Genomic DNA, 24060 nt, shown 5'->3' with positions numbered 1-24060 from the left:
CTAATAAGAAAAATCATTTGTGGACTTAGCAGTTTGTTTTCCTCCATTATTGTTCTGAGTAATATTGTAACCAAGACATTATATACTGTATAGTATAGCAGAACAGTAGCTCATACACAGTATCCAGAGGGGGTAGCTGTGTTTTCTGTTGCAGTATAAACAAAAGGTCTTGTAGCAAAACTAGAAACAGACTCTTGTCCACAAAAGATTACACCCCCTGATAAAATTGTTAGTTTGTAAGAAGCTTCAAGACTCTATAGTTAAGCAGAGGCTTAACTCTTATCATAGTGCTGTGATGCTAAGCCTGCAGATAACAAATCTCTGCATCTGATATCATATAACTGGCTGGTGGGTGTAATGAGGCCCATTGACCAATGATCCTCACAACATACTACAAAGGGCTCTAATGTACACACATTTTGTGCATACAGAGGCTAACACATTCTTTTCAAAGATGGAGAATATTAGTCATGCATAATGGGAATGCCTGTTGTGTGTGAAGAGAACTGCCCTGCAATATGAGAAAAAAGTCATACTGTACTATGAATGGTTATCAGCTACCCCTTCCCAGTATCTGAAGACTACTCACAGTCATTGATCCTCCCTGCCAATGAATCTGCACTGAATCCAGCAAAGACAACGGTATGAACAGCACCAATTCTGGCACAAGCCAACATGGCAGCCACTGCCATTGGGGACACAGGCATATAAATAGCAACTCGGTCCCCTTTTTTTATTCCATTTTTCTTTAATGTATTAGCAAGGCGGCAAGTCATATCCAGAAGCTCCCTGCAACACAGGAAAGAACAACGATGTCATTTCTGTATGCTCCAGTTTGTTAAATATGTATTTCTATAGCATAAGGCTTGTATAAAGCAATGCCAATCCCAGTAATTGGAGTTTTTAAGAAAATTTTGAATTGGGAGATATCCCAGGAAAAGCCCCTGTGCCAATTAGTGTAATTAGCATTGGGGGAAAATCCATTTCCACCAGAATTTTTTTTATGTCCTAGTGGATGATCCAATTGAGCATTTTTACTTTACTTCTATATCGTAAACAAAGTTACAAATCTGAAACTGCCTTTTTGCCTAATATTGTACATGCAGTTGGTACCCACTCATTGTTAGTAGTGAACTTATGAAATGGGAAAAATGTTTTGGAAATTATTCACTGGCCAGTCTAAAGATCTATAACAGATAATTATTACTACACCAAACTTCCCATCTATGCAGGATTTAGTTATTTACTATGTATTAATTAATTACCTGCCATTAAGACAGAATGAGGTATGTCATATAATGAAATATATGCACTGTTTTAACAGCTGAGAGCAACCATTTTAATACATGATCTAAAGTTCAGAGAAGTTGTTATCTGAATTATACCAAAAAATGGTATAAACAATCCTTAGCTTTGTTTCTTGCTGGTCTTTTGGATAACAACATTGGCTGAACCATAGAAATCAATGGTGCTTTTGAAATATTGACATGAGGAATACTTGGCCTTCATCAACATTCTTAGCATTCGAGAGACACTTACAGTGTTCAAATATAAAAAAGAATGTTTGTAAGAAGCATGCCTCCTTGCTCAGCCTTAAAAACTGTAATTTGTTTCATATGCATTTGATTGTGTAATTACTTCTTACGCAACTAATGGCCCAACCCGAAATCAACAAATCTATGAACAAGGCTATTTTTTAAAAAGTTGTTTTTACTCTTAGAATAGAGTCTAAAAATAATTAAATGGAGACTGATATAAAGTTCGTATCTCTTCCAAAGCTATCTACAAGTTTTATGGCTAAACAAAAATGAGAAACTTGGATGTCTGCCAAACCATAGCTGTCTTAGTAGACAACCATTCTATCTCACACTATCCAAATAATTCAGATATGTTTCAAGAATATGGTATCAATGTCCTGCACAGGATCAGAACATTTCAGAAGGGACTATAAAGACAGAACTACACATTGTGAAGTAAATTCAAGATTTCCAAGCTGAGGTTTTGTCTCCTATTACTAACAAAGGGACCAGAAGATATTTACAAGTGAGAATTGACAGGTGGAGTTTAATCCCGCTCATATCCATGGATGAGTCTGGTGAAGGCTGGTCCACTAGGTCAAATGGGACACTGCTCCACCAACCTCAGCTGGCTCCACCTACCTGCTTTCAGTCTTGAGGGTGGCACTGGTTGTCAGTGCCTCCTCTCAGTCTCAGCATTGCCCTCGTGCAGCTCTCTGCCTTCTGCCCTACCAGTCCCTGTAGGCACGAGCCACCACTGGATTATCCCCTGCAAACGCCCTTGGCTATTTTTCCTCCCAGTACTGCTCTGTAACCAGATGAAGCACAGCAGGAAGAAACAGCCAGGAGAAATTTGCAGAATGATAAGAGCTGCAATCCAGCAACATCTAGAGGGCCACAAACTCCTCCCTCCCTGTATTGTGATCAGAAAGAAAGCCAGCCAGCAACAAAAGCTAGAACTGTTTCCATTCCTATTAATGTATATATATTGTTGTATAATATTTTCCATTCCTCCACTCAAGAAGTAGGCTGCAATGCTATCCAGGCATTCGCAATTCGACACCTCTAAAAAAAGGCAGCAGCCTCTTGTGCTGACAGTTCCTATACAGTTATCAATATGCCAATGCTTCCATGCATTCTCCTGAGATAACGCAAATATTTTCATGGAAATATATTACATTTATCTATCCACTGGCAGCTGTCAATGGATCAGTTTTATGACTGTGTATTTTGCAAATAGGAGTCAAGATGGCACTGTGTATTTTGCAAATATGCATCAGGATCATGCTGCAAAAATCCAGAGCAAAACCTTAACTGATGATCACCAGTTCATTGTCACCATATTATATATTTTCCAAATACATGTAGCTACAAGTCATAAAATAATAACACTAATTTTATTATTATTATTACTACTACTACCACTACTACAGTATTATTATTATTACCCCACCCATTTGTTGTTGTTTTTTGCCAATAAATTTTTATTAGTTTTCCATACAATTATACATTTTTAATCAAATTTTAACAAATCATGTCTTTTTGAACTTCCTTCAGTGTCTCTGACAATCATCCATATTTACCGGTATATCCTTAATACTCATTCCCTTCATTCGTATTGCCATTAAACGTCCCTTCTCCCTTTATTTCATATTAACAATACTTCTTTGTTTTTACAGTGCCTCCTGAAATTCCACTAGCGTTGTTTTCACATCACACACATTTTTCAGATAATCTACAAACTTTCCCCATAAAATAATAACACTAATTTTATTATTATTATTATTATTATTATTATTACTACCACTACTACAGTATTATTATTATTATTATTACCCGACCCATCTGGGTGGCTTACAACACATATGATACCACAAAAAACACCAACCATTAAAAACTTCCCTATAGAGGGCCTCCTTCAGATGTCTTCTAAAGGTTGTGTAGTTGTTTATCTCTTTGACATCTGATGGGAGGGCATTCTACAGGGAGGGAAGCAAAGTGCCAAAACTTTTGAACAAGTGGCAAACAGCTTTTGACCTGCTTAAAAAAAAAAAAAGAACTAGGGATATGAGAAACTCCCAATGAAAATATTTGCTCCCAAGTTAAGGCCCAAGATGAAAATGGCCTATCCTCCCAACACCATCTCAGTGTTTCCCAGACACTCCAAGTAGGAGGTACACATTATTTACTTTCAGATATGGAAGTATGTATGCCATGAGTGCTCATGCCCAGCTTAGGTTGTTTCACCAGCTATGGTCCCTTCCTGGACTGGGATAGCCTGGCCTCAGTTGTCCTCTTGCTTAGACTACTGTAATGTGCTCTACATGGGGCTGCCCTTGAAGACAGTCTAGAGGCTACAGCTAGTGAAGAATGCAACTGCTGCACTGATAAGGGGTAGCTTGAAGGGACCATGTGATACTGGTGCTGCAATATAAACCTTTAATGGCTTGGGTTCCAAGGACCCAAAAAAGCGCCTTCTCCAGCTCAGACCCTATCATCAGAAGGTGAGGCCTTGCTGATAGTCCCACTGCTGGGAGCTGCCCAGTTGGTTCGGCTGACTCATGACGGGGCCCTTTCAGTGGTACTTTGCCTGTTGTGGAAAGCCCTCCCTAGTAAGGGGCACCTGTCTCTATCATTATTAATTTGCAGGAGAAATTTGAAAACATTCCTGTTTACCCAAGCATTTGGTGGCTGAAGAATACTGCTCCTGGCAACCTCAAGATCATTAACTGTCACTGTAACTGCTTTTAGATGGTTTCAATTGTAGCTGCCTTTAGAATGTTGACTGTTATAGAATGCTTTTTCCTTTGTTTTTAAATTGTGTATCTGTTTGCCATTCTGGTCTGCTTTGGGAGGAAGGGCAGGATGTAAATTCAATAAATAATAAATAATATGTGGATATAACACGGACTATAATAATAATCCCAGCTAAAATGTCCAGACTATTTACTGATAAAGTACAGTACTCATGCCTCTTGTCAACACACATATTTTTATTTCACTGGTCACCTGCTTTCTATGCGATACCTACATCTATTGAAAGCAACAGCTGGGCATGGACAAAACTCCTTAGAGCAGTCAATGCATTTTTATAGCAGCTTGGTTAATTAGCTGCTATTATTAACAGCTTGCTATTATTAACAGATATCAGAACAGCTTGAAAGGAAACACTGTGTTTGCAGGCCTTGTCCCTACTGAGACGACCAAAGACCAGAATATGGTCACAGCTCAGTTTCTTCAAACTCTCTTACTTGAAGGCAAACCTAACAAAATACCTAAAGGAATATACTGGCGTTTAAAATAGCCAATGAGCCTTATGCACAATTTGGGGGAAGGGGAACCATGTCAGGATCAAGAATGCAACACATGGGGCTATCCGTTCCTCTTCCAGCCCCATGCTGTGCTATCAATGAAAACAACCCACTACGAAACTGCCATTTGCCATGGGATATAAATTGCTACTGACACTAATAACAATATAGCTCCCACAGCAAATAGCAACTTTGTGCTCTGTGGGGCAATTTTCATCAGAATCACAGTGCAGAAGGAAGGGCCCCGCATTTTATTTATGCTACTTAGAGGCTTGTTACAATTAAATAATATAGAAATTATGTTAAATAAATAAATGCACCATGTCCAAATTGCCCCTGAAATTGCTATTTAAAAAGCAACATATACATTAAATGTGATCAGACATTGAATGCAATGAATGGTTTGGCTGAGTGTTCCAATGTATTTAATTTCATAAATAAAGCTAAATATGCTATTCATACAAATCTCAGACTAGAGTGGATATGACTCCATCATATTTAATATGAAACTAAATATTTGAATATATTGTTAGGAGTTTGTGGGTGCCTTGATTCCCCTAAATTTATTGGTGTCAGATCCTCCCCTAAATTCCTGGGTCTAGTGGGGATTGGAGTTTAATCAAGGCTTGGAGTATTAAAATGGGCTGCCAGATACTGGATTTAAGCCAAACAGGCCAAATCAATTTCCCATACAGGCAATCACCTGGGAGAAGAGCCAGTCTGGAAAACAAAGAGCAAGGTGATGTGCCATTAAGAAGACAAGGTCTGTGCCAGCCAGTCTCCCTTTCCTACCTCCTTTTTTCAACTATCCCTTGAACACAGACAACCCCCCCCTTACCATTTTCATGCCTCATTCTCCCCCCTGTTCTGCAGCCCCCTCTGTGTGCACACCCCATGATAGTATATGTTGCTGTAGCTTTAAATTGAGTAGAATCTTAAGAGCAAGTCAGTCAGTTAGCTTGTTCAGTTAGAGAAGGTTAACTTCAGCTTATGGATGTTGTGTGCATGTGAGTGCTTGCTTGGTAATAACATAATTTTCTAAATTATTACTTTGCATCTGGAACATCATGTTGAAGATAGCAAATGGTTCTAGGAGTGAAATACACTGTGTTAAGGTACAATCTCTGCTGTTGTTTAAAACCACAATTTCCCTCCCATGACCAATTTACCCCTGCCATTGTTTAGAAGAGCCACTCATTTCCTTTCAGTATCCCTCCTTCTTGCTGTCCTGAAACTTCTTCCTCTTCCATTCCCTTGCTGTCTCATGTGAGACAGATAAAGAATGCACAGCTCTGAAATAATTCATAGCACTTCACTCATACTTCTGCCATTGTTCCAAACCACCACTCTCCCCTGTCAGTGTCACCCCCATGCCAAGGCCACTGCTGTTGTGCAACCAGCTTTCACTTTTGCTCCTCTACCCTAACTTGGTTTCTTGGCAATCCAGGATTGTGATGTGGCACTACAAATCCTCCAAGGTGGGCTGCACAGAGATATTCTTACATTTTTCTTAGACGCAGCCCATGTTCATTTGCAGAAAGACCTCACATCCATGTGGACTGGTTACTTTTTCTTACACTAGCTTCAGCTTGATTGCAAACTGTATTTCCTTTTCCGACACAGCTAGCTTCCTACTGTACATGTGTTGAAATAGCATTGCCAGGCAAATTTTTGTTACATTTTTATGTGTAACTATGTTTAGATGTAACTGTACTTTTGTATTTTTTTTGTAATAGATTAATTTGTCCGTTGTTTTTTTGTAGACATATTTTTTAATATATTAAGTGGTTCAGAAATTATTTAATAATAATAATGAAATTCTGTCTTATTAAATACCTGTTAATGACAACTGAACAGTTATGAATATTCTTTAGGCAACATTGCCACATGGTTTCCAGTAGCCCCTTTCTGACAGGCTGTTCAGCTACCGCCAAATGTCCCATCAATCTACTGCTGGGTTCTAACCCACTATTTGGGAACCGCTCTGCTAAAAGAAACACTGGTTGTCTTTGCCATCTTGTTCACCACTACTCCTGGACTGATTCCTCTTCTTTAGGCTGGCCATCATTAAAGAATGGAAAAGATTTTGTACAAAAGCTCTTGAAGTAGGCAGTAAGCATGCCCCAACTGCAGTATAAGACACATTCTGAAGTCATACCTGTAGGTGACTTTCTCTTCAGTGCCAGGCTCATCTTTTTCCCAGATCAAAGCCACTCTCTCTGGAGAGTGTTGTGCATACCGATCCAAGCAGTTAACTGCAGAGAAACAAATTATAAAAAAGCAACATTTACAGTAGATTCTAAAGTGTCAGATTTGATAATCAACTTGTGCTATTAATATTTTTTAAAGATAATGAACAAATATAATTTATTTAAAGAGCCTCTGACATGCAAATCTACAATAATGTCCCAATGAAATAGTCAAGAGCATCAACGTACAGTATTCAGATGATTTCAGTATTTCAGAATCCTTAAATGAAATTCCACTGTACATCAGTTTAGTTTATAAACATATACTACAGTCAAGCATCTACACGAATGCTGAGACAGTAAATGTAAGGATGTCAATAGATACAGTTGCCATATACAGTTGTTGAAACTTTAACAGTAGGATTCTGTTTATAACACAAGATGGCCACAACTGACTAACTCCCTTCATGGGTTGTTGATGTTCCTTGTAGTTTTGACCACCTACAGTCTAAAACCAGGCAAATAAGAGCTATGTGATTGGTATGTAAGCCAGGAATGTATGCATAATATTTATCTATTTATATTTATTGAAAAATATAGCTTCTAGCTAAGGCCTGCATAGGAAAGGCAGAGCAACAGGACATTGGAAAGGCAAGAGACTGAAAGCCATTTGGTTAATGTAGCGCTCCCCCCCCCCGCCCCCACTCTCTCTGCTAAATATTACAATTATGTGGAGGGATTGGAATGTGTATAACATACTGAAAGGAGTCCTGCCTCCTAAGCACAGGATGATTGATACACACAATTCTCCCTCAGCTTTGAGTTTAGCAGGCCCTCTTTCCAGCACTTAAAGGCTAGGAAATCCAGCCTTTTAAAATCAAAGTTGAAGTTTGGCCATCAGATTTTGTAGTAGACAGCTGTTGTGTAATTATGTTTCACCCTTCTAAAAATGCATATGTTTTGTAATTATAAGCTCATGTTTTGGAAACCTAATACTGTAGTGTTGTGCTCTTCAGCCAATCCCTTCAATGCCCTTCTTGGTGTCCTTTTCTTTTAATTTGACCCTAAGGGAGTCCTCTATTTACAAATACTGTAATCAACAATCAAGGACAGTTCTTCACTGTACAAAGCTTAAAGAAACTTTACTGGGAAAATTATGCAGTAAAATACTTAATTCCACTGTATATCCCCCCCCCATGCCTGACCAAATATCACATCCTTGAAAATTAAGGCTTCTTCAATAAACAAAAGCAGCACTAGAGTCCTTTAATTATTCCAGCCACATTCAAGTACCTTCTCAACTCTTATGTGTATGGCAATGGTAGCTTAACTAGGTCATTTAACTCTTCTCTTCCTTAATATTTAACATTTAAATGGTTTTCATGACCTTGATTATTTCTATACACTGGTGACTTGATTGAGAATTGCTTTTTAGCTAAATTCTACTTATTTTTAAATATTTTTATACTCCACCTTATAATCATTTTTTCTTTTTACCCTTTTATTACAATGCAATTTGCTATCCTCTTCTATGAAACATGTACAACAAGATACATTCCCCCATTAAACATTAACACATCAACTCTAAACCAATTTAAGCAAGTTATTGTCATCTTCTAAGTAAGAATGCATACAACAGTGCTATGAAGATAAGAAGAGAAAGTGATAAGTAGAGCAAATATGAAATGGAGTCACAATATAATTAACAAAAGTGTGCATAATATACAAAGCTCCATTAAAATAAATGAAAATTGGCAGCTTTTCCTGTTGAATTTTGAACAATGTCACATGTAAGCTACAAAGAATTGGACCGAATGCTAGTCAATGATCAAATTGAAATGGATTCTAAAGCAGTTTCTTTCAGCATAATAAGCCATCTGTGAGTAACCTTAACACCCTCACCTTGTAGAATATTAACTTGTAAAAAGAAGCAGCTGAAGAAAATGTGGCATTTCTGGAAAATGTCATCTGTGACTTTACTGTAGATTTCTCCAGCATGTCAGCTGCAATGATGAAACCTGATCACTGTGGTAATTGTTGAAAATGGGTAATTGTTGAAAATAGAAACTCACATCCAGAAAGTGTTGAAGAACTGATGTGCCTAGGTTTAAATCCCATGAGTTTTATGAAGCTGTGTTACACTTAGAATTAGAACAATTGGAATAATGAAGGATGCAATACTAAGCACTGTGACAAGAGAGTTAAGGCCTACTGTACTCTGTGGGACTTAATTCTGAGTAAACATGGTTAACAGAGCAGTGTAAGAGAAACAGCTGTATCTTTTTTATTAACTGAATTGAACTGTAAGTGTAAATGAGTGCAACTGTATTTAAATTAACAGAGAGGAAGTGGGAAGAAAGGTCCTAATATAACCTCTACTGTAATTGTTTCTAAAGAAAGGAAGCTTTTTTATATGGAGAACAATCATGGGTGTAGCCAAGGGGGGCCAGTTGCCCCCCATCAAGTAATATCCTTAACTGACCAATCACGTCAGTCCCCCCCCAAAAAAACCTGGCTACACCCACAAGAACATTAATCATGCCACCTCCCACAACCATCCCACAGGTGGAACTGACTCTGACTGGCAATGGCTTTCCAGGATTTCAGGCAGGGAACATTCCCAACAGATGCTTGAACCTGGGACCTTCTGCATGCAAAGAAGATGCTCTACTACTGAGCTACAACCCTTCCCCTATAAAGTATCATGTGCCTCATTTGCTAAGGTTGGCACTCAACTTTAGTGGGGGTGGTGACAGCCACTGTTTATGCAATCACAGGTAGCGGCAAACAGCCATGGGGACACCAGTTCCTATAAGAGGGATTCAGAGCCACTTACTTTATAATGAACCACTGTGGATTTAAAATCTTATTACCTTGTTATTGCTAGTTAAAACAGTAATTACAATTAGAACCCTATTGATTGCACACAAAAGCAGTGAGGGATCAGCACTCTGCATAGCACATGTTGAGAGGCACTTTCACCTATTCTTTAGTATTACTTAACACAACAAAAATTAAGATCCTGGTATTATAAACAACTTTACAGGAGAAAAGCAGCTATTAAAAAAGCATTTTTGGAATGCTAAAGCCAAAATGTTCAGTTCTCATCTACCAAAGCTGCACTAACACATACTTTATGACTTTGACAGCAGAATCAGTTGCCTCTAGGAAATTCACAAGCAAGGCACAAATGCAATAGCCCTCTCTCATTGTTGGTCGCCAACATTGTACAGTAAGAACCTCAAATAGCTTCATCTTTCACTATTTTCCCTTACTTTTTCAATATGTAATTGAATATGCTCGAAGTCTACAGTCACAGATTCATTATGTTTAGCATTAAACTTATAATTCTACTTTGAATAATCTTTGCCAAAGGAGAAAAAAGAAAGTTACTAAGACAAATAGACAGGGAAAACCTTTGGTATATTCAGCTTCTTTCAAAGCAGGACATGTGGGAGTAATAGTCTGTTCCAAATAAAAAATAAGGCCGGGACTGAGGGTGCATGGCTTGTCCATCCCATTAAAGTAACAGAATCAATGTTAAAGCTCATGGAGAAAGTAAAACTCCAAGGTGGTTGTCGCCAATGGAGGGAAAGGCTCCTAAAAAACTTAATATGGAGGCCAACTGGCCGAGATATGGAGAAATTTTGGAACAAGAGGGGGACAAATTGAAACTGCAAAGTTTTGAGAAATTAAAGGGGAAAGTGAGAGATTGGCTTCATTACTATCAAATAATGGAAGTTTTCAAAATGGACAGAAAAATTGGCTTCCAGGTGGAAAAATCAAAATTAGAGACTGAACTGTTAGAACCCAGTACTAAGAATTTAGCAAGAATGTATAATTTGCTGTTGGAATGGAATACACAAGATGAATTGGTTAAATCGGCAATGATTAAGTGGGCACAGGACAATGACATTTTGTTTGCTGACTGGGAAAGGTTGTGGACCACCGGCATGAAATTTACGGCATGTAATGCCTTAAGAGAGAATATCATGAAAATGATCTATAGGTGGTACATGACCCCAGTCAAGCTTGCAAAAAATTATCACTTGTCCGATAATAAATGTTGGAAATGTAAAGAAACTGAAGGAACATTCTTTCACCTTTGGTGGACGTGCCCAAGGATTAAGGCTTTCTGGGAAATGATCTATAATGAACTGAAAAAGGTACTTAAGTACACTTTCCCTAAGAAACCAGAGGCCTTTCTTCTGGGCATTGTAGGCCAATTGGTGTTAAAGAAGGATAGAACTTTCTTTATGTATGCTACAACAGCTGCAAGAATACTCATCGCAAAGTACTGGAAGACGCAAGATCTACCCACCGTGGAAGAATGGCAGATGAAGGTGATTGACTACATGGGACTGGCGGAAATGATGAACAGAATCCGAGACCAGAGAAGGGATACGGCGGAAGAGGACTGGGGAAAATTTAAAGAATATTTAAAGAAATATTGTAAAATTAATGAATGTTAGAAAGACGCTGGATTATAAAATAAGGGGTTAATTGCGGCAAGTGTAAAATTAAAGAAACAAAACAATATTAAAATTAAGTTAAAAGTATGGGAAGAATTTGCTGAAAATTTATCCAGGAATTAGAATACAGAAAGGGGAGGTATGAGGAAGTCGGGAAAGCAAGTTATAAGAAAGAAAAATTAGAATTTATATGTGTTTTATGTTTGTGTTTTCTTTTCTATATTGTTTTACTATTTTGTTTTTTCTTTATTTGTGTTATGTTTGAATTTGTGAAAATTTGAATAAAAATTTATTTTAAAAAAAAAAGTTAAATCTTCATTTTTGTTATTTATACTTCTGTAATTGCTGAAATATCATAAACCATTATGACATGACGAAAAGGAAAAGGGATGCAGGAGCAAAAAAAAAAATTCAGTCTCATGCTAAGTACATAATACAGTATTTGGAGAGGTTGTAGGTCATTTTTTCAATTGTCAACTGTGGTCAAGTTAGATTTTTATTTTTTTAAAAAAATTGTCACAAAGCATTTTAGTATTACAGACCCTGCAGAAAACCAATAATAAAGAGAAATCACATCCTCATCTGCTAGCAGTTTCATTTACTATCCAAGTTTTAAAAGCAGGAGGGGTGGGAACAAATTGTGCTTTTACCACAAAGCCAAGTTCAACTTCCACAGATGAGGCTTCCTAGCAACAAGCATTCCATGTACCAGAAAAATGTAGTGCCCATAGCAACTATTTAAGAGGAATTTGTGTTGAATTAAGTGGTTAGCACCATCACCAACTATAGCTCCTTGAGCTTTCCATGTTTCAGTATTGATACATTCACTCTTTCTGCAGAATCATGTAAAAGTACATACTGTACAGTATATGTCTTACAAGGCCTTTATTTATACATGTCTTATTTTTAACAGCAGGATTTTCAAAAATCTAACAATAGGTTCTTTTGCAAGGAAAGCTTCTGGAAGCTGTTTCATTTACATTCTTATGGCATTGCATAGCTTTTTGATAGGACAACACCTTATTTTCTACTAGTCAAACTAAGCCCATCCTATATCTAGCTTGTAATGCAACAGTTACAAAAGAATCAGCCCAAACTAGAAAAAATGGCCAATCTAGTTTTAAAACAGATGGTAGTTTCCAGAAGATCTGAGGTCAGCCAGGTGATTAAAAGGTTGTGGAGCAGATGTGAAGAGTCTAAAACAATGAAGGAAGCAAGTGGTGGTTTGTATTTTTAACAACTCTGTGGAAAAACAGGACAGCAAATTAAAGGGCTTTGGGGTCTAGTTTTCTTTTTAGTGGAGCACAGTAACCCTTGATGGGGTTGGAATTATGGATCTAACATGTTAATACTGTTATTTATTTGTGCTTAACTGTTTTAATATAACTGCAAAGTCTAATGCATGAAATGTTTGTAGGCCAATGTGAAATGACATGCACTTTGCAGCCAACATCCAGGGACTATGCTCATTCTCAGGGTTAATCAATAGAAAAAGCTGCCACCTGAAATAATAATCAATCAATCAATCAATATAATCATGAGGTAAACCTATATGGCAATCTCAAATGTTGAAAGACATGCTTTTAGTATATATCCAACCTGTGTGCATCATAATCACACACACACGGCAAGGGTACTCATTTTATTCTGCTTCCCACACTCTCAATATGGTACACAGCAAGCAACCAGAAGTATGCAAAATTGCCACCCAAAAGAGCTCTCAGAGAGCTTTAAGTAATTGTGACTTTTAAGTTCTTTGGTAAATATATATATATATATATATATATATATATATATATATACACACCTGCAAATGTTCTTTGTAAGTTCTTTGGGACAGGGACCTGTCTTTTGTTCATTTTACTTTGGAGGCAGTAATGTTTCACACTACCAGTTGCTAGAAAACACAGGAGGGGAGAGTGCTCTTGTGCTCATGTTCTGCTCCTTGGTTTCCCACAGGCATGTGGCTGGCCACTGTGAGAACAGGATGCTGGACTAGATGGGCAATTGGCCTGATCCAGCAGGCTGTTCTTCTGTTCTTATAATCTGCTTTTTACGTTGATATATGACTATACAGTATAAATAAGGGAGGCCCTGGAACGCTTGCTCAACCGCATTCCATCTGGTATTTCCAAGCACCAATGGAAATGTCCACTGGAGGTAAAATGCCTCCCCCCCTCCCCTGCCATCCCACAGCAAAGTATTTAAATGCTATTAATTTGTAAGATGAAAATGCTGCTTCCCTACCTCACAAGAACCACAGCAGCAAAAAAACATGTCATATAAGAATGATGAACCGGCCGTGACCTCAAACACAATGAAATAAAAATAATGACCAATTCACTTATTTGCATATTGCTTTCCCTCCCAGCATATCTTTAAGGAAGGCCACCTGCATCACACAAAACAAAGGTTGCTTCCATTATGTGAGCTGACAATTGCTGAAAAAGCTTGTTTGTCTACTTTGAACTCTATTTCCTGTACTCTGTTCACAGGGCCACATTGGCTTTCACAAATGCACGTCAGATGGTGGGGAGAAAATGTGTTTTAAATATGAAGATGCATTATCCTAAGAGCCACAGCTATTTTTTTTCCCCCTTTTTTATGTTGACTCTTCGAGGTCTTATTCCAAAACTCTTTCCTAGCCTAGGCACCCTATGAACTGCAGATGCACAAGATGAACTGCATTCTGCACTGGAAAACTCCAGAAAGCCATAGCTCAGGCCCTAAAACTTGTTTTTCGCAGCAGGGCCGATCGAAAAGGCCCGACCTGACACAATGCAGGTGCCTCTGAGCATATGCAGAGTGCATTCGACCCCTTATTTTCTTTATCTTCACCGCATTAACAGCCACCTCATCACTTCGCAGGCGCCTGGCTTTCCATATCACTTGGGTAGTGACTTCCAGGCACTGAATTAGATAAGCTTTCGAAACCTGAAGGACTCGAGGAATGAGAAGACGGACCGAGGAGAGATATATAGCTATATATAAGATGTGCGCGCGCCAGGGGCAATTCCTCGCCCCTCCTGTCCTGTCCAAGGAAAGCGCTCCTTACCCGCCACATTTAAGCGGCCGCCCAAGAACCAGCGGACGCAGCCCTGCGCGAAATCCCACTCGCAGTCGGTGTGGTGTGCGGCGTCCCACAGCAGCGCCTCCCGAGCCAGCGCCCCCCAGAAAGCCCCGGGCGCCTCGGCCGCCCTCCGGGACACCTCGCCATAGCTCCCCCTCAGGAAGGGGTCGCTCGCCTGAGAGAGACAACGGCCGCCGCTGAGGAGGCGGCCGCACGAAGGCCGTCCCCAGGGGGCGCCCGGCCAGCTCCGGCTCCACCAGGGCAGCCTTCCTCGCCGCCTGCTCAGGGCGCTCCGCAAGCGGCTCAGGGCAGCAGCCGCGGACGGTGTGGCTGCCATAAGGCCGCCGGCGAAGGTTTGGCAGGTGTGTAGCGGCGGGGGGCGCTGAAACCGGCTCGGCGCCGCCTCCGAGGGGGGCGAAAGAGGGGAAGCGGCTTTCGAAACCGCCCGCCTGGCCTGAGGCTCTGAGTTGGCCCAGCCAAGTTGGCCCTGCGCGCTTCCTCCTTCTCCTCCTCCTTCGCCTCACCACGCCTTTCCCGCCCTTTTCCCCTGCGTCTCATGAGGGGAAAGAGGAACTGAGCGCGAGCGCTCGGCCTCTTTAGCAGAGGGGAAACTTTTAAAAAAAGAAGTCTGAGGAACAACTGAAAAGTTCCTGAGTTTCGGAAACTGCCGTAGCGGGTAGCGGTTAAGCCGTTAAATCGTGAGGCGGGATTCGAAAAAAGTTCAAAAATCGGCACTCAGCCGCGGCCGAAGCTCAGGGCGACCCCATTTGGGCTGGTTTCTCTCTCTCGCTCAGCCTCACCTCCATCACAGGTTTGTTGAGGAGGAAAAGCATATTCTCTGTAAACCGCACGTTTTGAGCTGCAGCTTCTCCCACAGCCGAAAAGCAAAGCGACTTTTGCGGGTGATCTCTCTTAGGGTTGAGACCTGAATTTCTATTCGGAAACGTTAATTGCAAACGTTGGAAAGGTGGGTGTGTAAATAAAATTCGACTGGTGCGGTACCTTAAGGTTTGGCAAGGTCCTTTTTTTTCCCCAAAGAGAAATTGACACAAAGCTAGGCGTAAGTAACCAGGGGGCAAAAGAGAAAATATGGAAAGTGTTTTATCGATTCCTCGTGTGAAGTATAATGCTTGCCCTCCGACCCCCAATATACGCTAACTATGGACCTTTTGAAATATTTGCCTCATCTGGAAATCTTGTGGAGAAAGTGTGCCAGCGTGTATAGCTGTTGAGGTGTCTTCATCTCAGCCAAAGCACCCAAGAGATGTGTCACAGAAAAACCAAGTGATAGGTGGACAAAATATATTGTCATGCCTCCTTAGTAATGCATATACTGCCACCGAGCTATGTACCCATTTCTCATCCAGATTATATTAGAAATAATTATTATGTTAGTGGCGTATGCTTATTTTTATTAAGCAGATAGGATTCCATGTCTGTTCCGACATAAATTACATCTACTTGCATTTTTCGCATATTAAATTACAGTGGTACCTCGGGTTACATACACTTCATGTTACAGACTCCGCTAACCCAGAAATAATACCTCGGGTTAAGAACTTTGCTTCAGGATGAGAACAGAAATCATGCTCCGGCGGCGTGGCAGCAGCGGGAGGCCCCATTAGCCAAAGTGGTGCTTCAGGTTAAGAACAGTTTCAGGTTAAGAACAGACCTCCAGAACGAATTAAGTTCTTAACCCGAGGTACCACTGTAGTTTTTATTTAAAATCAGACTTAGTCCAATCCACTGTTCATTAAGGAATTCCTGGTTAAAAAGGTAAAGGGACCCCTAACCATTAGGTCCAGTCGCGGATGACTCGGGTTGCGGCACTCATCTCGCTTTGTTGGCTGAGGGAGTCTGAATACAGCTTCCGGGTCATGTAGCCAGCATGACTAAGCCGCTTCTGGCGAACAACAGAAAAAGCCAAGAGCAGGGACCCACCCAACGTTATTTTACTACAGCTCCCATGATCCCTGACCATTGCCTATGCTGACTAGAAGTGCTGGGAGCTGGAGTTCAGCAACATCTGGAAGGCCATAGGTTCCCTGCTTCTGCTCTAGGGGAATATAGTGGTACCTCTGGTTGCGAACGGGATCCGTTCCGGAGGCCCGTACGCAACATGAAAAAAGCGCAGCCTGAAGCGCCGTATCTGCAAGTGCGAACACGCGATTTGGCGCTTCTGCACATGCACTAGCGCAAAACCCAGAAGTAACCCTTTCCGGTACTTCCAGATTGCCGCGGGACGTAACCTGAAAGAACATAACATGAAGCAAACATAACATGAGGTATGACTGTATATTCAATGCCTTTTCTGTTTCTTCATTTTTCCAGATCACAATTTCAGTTCTGTATCTACAGTGTTTAAGACTGAGTTTGAAAATGTAATATTGCCAATATATTTGGGGTGGTATGAAGGAGGAGGAGGATTAAACACTACTTTCCCTCTACAGTTCTGGTAGGAACTCAGCTCTCATTGAATTGCTATTCCCATGCTAATCACCGAGATACTTATGCTTCATTTGGAAACGATTTCCCATCTGTTGAGCCTTCATTATTCATTCAAAAAAATCTGTTTGCAGGAAAATGTATGCTGGCTGCTGAAAGAGTACTGTAATTATTTCTACTAACGGTGATAATTGGTATCCTTTTGTGAACTGGGGAATGCTACCTTTACAGTTCTGTTTAAGAGGATTGTGTTTTCCACAGAAACAGATATATCTAATTCATGTGTTTGCTTGAATGGAGCAGACCAACAGAAAACTAATCAGGGAAGGCTGTTTGGCACCACCCCTGCCTGGTGTACTCTCCCAGGCAGCAAGATAGTGTGCATGTTTTGTTGCTTGCATCAGTTTGTCCACTGATATATTTGCCTGCACTGATATATAAGTGAGTGTTTGTGCTGACTGCAGTACAAGGTATTGGTTGATTGTTGGCTGAGTGAATACAGTTGAGGTGTGGCTGTGGTCCGTAGCCAGCCTTGCTATAAGAACAGGCTCTGCTGTGAGTGGCAGAGTTTACACCAAAGGGGATTGCTGATTTAGTTCGAATCCACTCCTCGGTGGTCAGCTCCTATTGCTCTATCCCAGCTTCTGCCAGCCTAGCAGTTCAAAAGCACACTAGTAGATAAATAGTAGATAAATAGGTATTGCTGTGGCAGGAAGGTAAACAGCATTTCCATGTGCTCTGGCTTCCTTCACAGTGATCCGTTGCACCAGAAGCGGTTTAGTCATGCTGGCCACATGACCCGGAAAGCTGTCTGTGGACAAACGCCGACTCCCTCTGCCTGGAGCGAGATGAGTGCTGCACCCCATAGTCACATTTGACTGGACTTAACCATCCAGGGGTCCTTTACCTTTACCTTTTTTACCTGCTGATTTGGGGAGACATGGGGCATCTCCTATTGTCAGTCAGGCTATGAAATTGTAGGCAGGCACTGTGGGAGGCAACCTGAGGTGAGAGTCTGGTAGAGGGGAAGTTTGGTTGGGTGGTGTTCCCACTCAGTAATGTGGGAAATGGACTGAGGATTAAATCTGTAGATTTAGATCTAAACCTCCTCTCCCAATGTGCGTGGGAGAAATAAAAAAATAAAAACTGGTTGTGAAGTCTTTTTAGCAGCATAAAACATTTGTAAGTTTTGCAACTCATTAAAGCTTAAGAATTAGCCAATTACACATTTTAATCCCAATTATTTGTGGTCTGTTGACCTCCCCCTCTTCACCTCCATTCCAAATAATGAACTACACTTTTTTAGGAAGATAAATGAAAAAGGGTTTACTTACATTTCAATGCAGGCAGCAAATACAGCAGTGAGCAAAAAATACTTATAAGTTACAGTAAAATAAAAGTTGGTAGTCTTAGCTAACATGGCTTAATGCAGGAGCTTTAGTCATGCACATCTGGTCATCTTTGAGTCATGGTGGAAAGAGAAAGTCTCCTCACAGGCAGAAGGAAGTAGAAAGGATTGTCTACTTTGTTACAGAGTTCCCACCTGGAGGAACTCCAGACGTCCTCTCTAAGAAGTTAAAGAACTCTCTGTCCACAAGCCCTGTGCTTGTCTAGCAAAACATGCATTTGTGATATTGATTGCAAACCTCACAAGTAAGATACAAGGGGAGGAGTGTTGAAGTGCTCAACATCTTCCTCTTGACATGTGGAATGTTATGTGCCTACTACTGGGCCTTAGTTTGTTATCTTGTGACCCTAATCTCCCAGTTGTAACTGATGATATTGAATGATGGTTCTAAAACATTTCTGGGTGAGCAGGTAGCTGGAAAATTCCATGATTTGTGTGTATTGCTGGGGAGGCCAGATCTGACTCTGCTCTGCCTACCTGAGTATTCAGTACGACATCAGCCCAGACTGGAGGGGGTAAGGAGGTGTTGTTGTAGTACATAGGGGCTTACTTCCCACCACCAGGAAACCTCTCTCTCAGAGTGGTACTGAAGGACCTGCATTTGGTGTCGGGCCAGGTTAACTGGCATTTTATCTAGGTTAGAAATGCTGTTGGTGTACCACCCACCCTGCTGTTCATCAGCTGTCCTGACTTAGCTGATCTAGGCCGCCCTGGGTGTTGTGTTGTGTTGAAGGAACCCAGAACTGTGGTTTGGGGTGACTTCAACATCCCATCTTGGTGTATCAGGTCTGGCTCAGGAGTTTATAGCAACCATGGGCCTGTCTCAAATGGTCATTGGTCCATTTGAGGACCAGTTAGGAAGGTCTGCCCTTGGATAGTGATGGAATCTGATAGATTCCTGACTGTTTGCAGGGGAAGGTGTCCAGTGGATAGAGGATAGAGGATATTGTCGAGTCTCTAGTTTTGTTATGGAATGGTGAGACCATATGGCCATTGACACAGTCCCTCCTGAGGGCCCTCTCTAGTGTTATGGAGTCTAGAATATTTGGTTTGAAAGTGGAAAGCTAGCTTCAGATTTCTATTCAGCAGAGCACTCCTTAACATGAGGAGTGAAGATACAGCCTAATATCTATGGGCATACAAATAATGCATTTCCCTCATCAGTGAGAATCCACAAAGACAGTGCCACATATTTTTTATGTCCACATTTAAAGCCTTCCATGTTGGTGACCATCTCTGCCTCCTGTGTTCAATAGTATAATAGTTCAATAGTTTAACTGCACTGTGTAAATAAGTAGTTTCATTTATCTATCCTGAATCTTCCAATATTCAGCTTCATTGGATGTCTACGAGTTGTAGTGCTATGAGAGAGAGAAACCCTTTTCGCTATCCACTCACCATGCCACGTACAAATTTATAAACTTCTATCATGTAATCTTTTGTTCAACTTTTCTCAAAACTAAAAATTCCCAAGGGCTGCAGCTATTCTTCATAGGGGAGGGGAATTACTCCATTTCGTTGATCACTTTGGCCATGGCAATCTCTGCTGTAAAAGTCAGCTCCTATTGTGATATTATTTTCTGTTCTTATAACTATGGCTTGATACTGTATATTGGCTATGTACATGGCCTCCATGGTTTTCTCAGATTTTCTTGGTGAAAATACCTGTCACTGTGCGTGAAGAAAGATAATGTGTTATAGTAGAAACCTTGAGGGCAGAATGTATTTGTACCATAGAAAGGGGAGAAAAAATGATAGCAATGGACAGGTGTGAAGCTGAGTGGGAAGAAACCTGAGAAAGCAGGAAAGAAAACCATCTTGAGGTGTTGAGGAAGAGTGATCTAAGGGCAAAATTGATGGAGGAGCTATGAAGTTGGAAGCCTAAGTAGAAAGAGAGATGGTGTTGGTAGTGGAAAACAAAGACAGGGACGGATATATCTAGGTGCTATTGGCAGTATTGGGTGGCTGAGTTTTATATGTTTAAATAAATGAACCAGCCAAATTTTGGCTTTCAGTTTCTAGTGGCATATGTTCCCAAAGGGCATACATAAAGCTACAGGCTTAAGCTAGTTGAACAGTCATCTCCTCTATCCTGAGACCACTAGGAATGGTAGTTTTATGAGCTGGCTAAAGATTTCTATCACAATTCTCAACACCCTCACCAAAGTATAATTCCCAGGATCTTTTGGCTATAAGGTAAAAAGGTAAAGGAGCCCTGGACTCCGGTCAAATTTGACTATGGGTTGCAGCGCTCATCTCCGTTTTCAGGCCAAGGGAACTGAATATTTGTCCACAGACAGCTTTTTTGGGTCGTGTGGCCAGCGTAACTAAACTGCTTCTGACGCACGGAATACTGTGACGAGTGCCAAATTACATGGAAATGCTATTTAACTTCCTGCCGCAGCTGTACCTATTTATCTACGGACGCTGGTATGCTGTCAAACTGGTAGATTGGCAGGAGTTGAGACAAATCAATGGGAGCTCACCCCGTCACATGGATTCAAACTGCCAGCCTTACAACTAGCAAGCCTAAGAAGCTCAGGGGTTTAGACCACAGCGCCACCTGCGTCCCTTTGACTATAACAGTTATGTTGCGGTAAAACTGATATAATTTTGTAGCATTAAATATATCTGATTTTTCAGTGGTACCTCGGTTTACGAACTTAATCCGTTCCAGAAGTCTATTCTTAAACTGAAACCATTCTTAAACCAAAATGCACTTTCCCTAATGAGGCCTCCTGCCGCTGGTGCCCTTCCACTGTTTGGATTGCATTCTTAGACCAAGGTAAAGTTCTCAAACCAAGACACTATTTCCGGTTTTAAGGAGTTTGTAAACCAAATTGTTCTTAAACTGGTCTGTTCTTAAACCGAAGTACCACTGTAATCTGCTTGTTTGTACTAAATAAACAGAAGAAGAGTGTATATTCAAGATCTCTTAATAATTAAGGAATAGCTATAATTGCTGCTTAGTGATTCAGAGGGTTTAATGAAAATGGCCAATAATTCATTGGTGTACTGGACTTTCATTCATCAATTTTGTCAATGAGTTTTGTCAATGATCTAAAAGTGAAAAATAATTGAAGAGTGCCCTCTTCTGTTTACTGCATGAATCACAAGTTTTGAAACGGGACTGTTCCTGAACTTTGTGACTGCAATGTAACAAGAATGTGAAATATATGTATCTGAAGAAGTGTGCATGCACACGAAAGCTTATACCAAGAACAAATTTAGTTGATCTCTAAGGTGCTACTGGACAGTTTTTTTATATCTTGTGAAATATATGATTTATTGATGCACAAAGCAGAGACGTTGATAAAGGTAAAGGTACCCCTGCCTGTACGGGCCAGTCGTGTCCGACTCTAGGGTTGTGCGCCCATCTCACTTAAGAGGTCGGGGGCCAGCGCTGTCCGCAGACACTTCCAGATCACGTGGCCAGCGTGACAAGCTGCATCTGGCGAGCCAGCGCAGCACATGGAACGGCGTGTACCTTCCCGCTAGTAAGCAGTCCCTATTTATCTACTTGCACCCGGGGGTGCTTTCGAACTGCTAGGTTGGCAGGCGCTGGGACCGAGCAACGGGAGCGCACCCCGCCGCGGGGATTCGAACCGCCGACCTGACGATCGGCAAGTCCTAGGTGCTGAGGTTTTACCCACAGCGTCACCCGCGTCCCATGTCGAGACATTGATAGGTGTATACAAATTCTGAGGTATATTGAAGGATAAGTAAAATTAACAAGGAGAGAAAGAAGTATATTCAAAATAAACAGCCGTTTGAGATATAAATTTGATGGTGATGATGCAATGAATCCAATACAGCACACAGAGCAACCACGTCTGTGCTTGCAGATCCCTTTTAAGAAACAATCAATCACATGTTTAGCAGGAGTGTTTTAGTAGAAACACTACTCATTTACTAGCCAATCAGTGGGATCTTAGCCATTTTCTTTCTTGTTAGCTTTACCAAAGTATTATTTGCAAATCATATCATAAATGTTGCAGGGGAGAAGGCCATGCACATGTATCCCAGCATAGCTATATCTTAAATGTCCAAAATGCCTGTTCGATCATAAGTAAAGATTGGCATGTCTGGTTGTGGTGTGTCATGTGGCCTGGCACATCCATTGTGCCAGGGCCTCAGCAGGTTGGGCCTCAGCAGGTGTTCACAGATGTATGAAAGAGATAGCACAATGGTCCTGCTCTGAGTGACTGTGCAGTTTATGAGTTTGGACCTGTCATGCCCCAAAATCAGGTGAAGTCAAACCAAAGTCATGTTTTTGTCTGCCATGTTGATTCAAAATGGCACATGGTGTTAAAAAATCAACAAAGATGGTTGCCCACACTTCAGAAACCCTCATTCTGAGTTTGGCGATGATATCTCAAGAGGTGGCCAAACCTATGCCAAAAAATGGACAGAGTCACGTCACAATCTGCCATCTTGATTCAAGATGGCATTGGCATCCAAATGTCAATGAAAATTGCTACTCCCACCTTGGGAATCATTGTGCTCAGTTTGGCAATGACATAGGTTCTCAAGAACCTATAGAAAACAGGTGGATGAACGGACAAAGTATTTTCCAAAACATACAGTAGATAAAGTGATCTGTCAAGTCACTTGAACTTGGCCCAATAGGAGATAGACAGCCAGTGTAAATACCGCAATAAAGGTTTTATATGCAGATGGTACTTTGCCCCCACAAGTATCCTAGCTGCTGCATTCTGCTGGTATTTCTGACCTCTGCTTGGCTTCAGCGCTTTCTGCCAGTTGTGGCCCCTCCCAGTCGCCACTGAGCAAGATTTGGATGCAGCATTGTTTGCACTGCCAGATTGTCAGCAGCCACACAAAATGTGGTTAACCATAGTTTGGATTGCTGTGCTCATGGAGAAGTGAAATAGGCATTACTAACTGAATATATACAAACTAAGGCCTCCAGTGTAACTACATGCATGGAGGGGGGGGGAGAAAATGGACAGAGCAGGAGGCTCAAGGCAAACTTGCTATCAGCAATGCAAACCAGAACTACGGAAAAAGGGACGTGGATCATAATCCCACAGTTCATCTGTGATCTTGGGGGCAGGCGGGGAACACAGCTTGTTTCTTCTATATGACTCACTGGATGTTCTCTCTCATGTGCAATAACCTGTATTACCCTCTGGGGGGCAATCTCTTTAAACATCACATTTGCTTAATCTTTCAATCTGAAACTCTATCAAGCAGCAAGATGGGATAAACCTAGATAAAATGCCAGTTAAAAATTAATATTCCTAAGTCATTCAGTAATGGCAGAATACAGATGTTTCTGCAACAAATGCACACAGCCTTCCCTTTTATGTGAACATGAGTCATTCATTATTAAAAAGAATGGGGGAAAGTCTTCTTATGAAAGCCAAAGAAACATATAATCCAGTCAATCTCGTAACCCCCTCCGCAAATTAAAATCTAAATAATCTCATTTTTTTCACATTTCATTTTTTATGTCCTCCCTACCCCCACACCTCTCATCATTAATTCAGCAAATACTCTTAAATCCTAGGATCTAACTGTCCATATGGCAAAGTGAAAAGATGTAAATATGAAAGAAAATGTTGTTGTAACCCAGATAAATTAAAAAGAATGTGGAATTACTTACAGCATTATGCATGTTTCTATTT

The 24060-nt window shown here is 40.8% G+C and overlaps 1 protein-coding gene and 1 long non-coding RNA gene across 4 annotated transcripts in view; one reads left to right on the top strand and one right to left on the bottom strand.

The window, feature by feature from the left end:
• ACSS1 (acyl-CoA synthetase short chain family member 1) overlaps positions 1-14896 on the bottom strand; it is a gene marked incomplete at its 5' end in the record, with an annotated part of 31440 nt that extends 16544 nt beyond the window's left edge. Inside the window, 3 exons of one of the 3 annotated variants that reach the window (XM_083733344.1) lie at positions 590-789; positions 6987-7083; positions 14545-14896. In XM_083733344.1, coding sequence (XP_083589470.1) covers positions 590-789; positions 6987-7083; positions 14545-14896 — 649 coding nt within the window. Of the gene's footprint in view, positions 1-589; positions 790-4193; positions 4259-6331; positions 6463-6986; positions 7084-14544 lie in introns of those variants that run through there. The other 2 variants (XM_083733346.1, XM_083733345.1) reach the window with 2 other exon arrangements.
• Positions 7306-24060, top strand: part of LOC310842122 — a 31491-nt gene continuing 14736 nt past the window's right edge. The window contains exons 1-3 of the long non-coding RNA XR_014562892.1: positions 7306-10588; positions 11797-15526; positions 16891-17014. This is a non-coding gene — a long non-coding RNA (uncharacterized lncRNA). The remainder of the gene's footprint in view (positions 10589-11796; positions 15527-16890; positions 17015-24060) is intronic.

Source organism: Podarcis gaigeae (assembly GCF_964106915.1).
Source record: "Podarcis gaigeae genome assembly, chromosome: 3".
Classification (NCBI taxonomy): domain Eukaryota; kingdom Metazoa; phylum Chordata; class Lepidosauria; order Squamata; family Lacertidae; genus Podarcis; species Podarcis gaigeae.
Note: the sequence above shows the minus strand (reverse complement) of the source record. Positions and strands in the feature narration are given on the sequence as shown.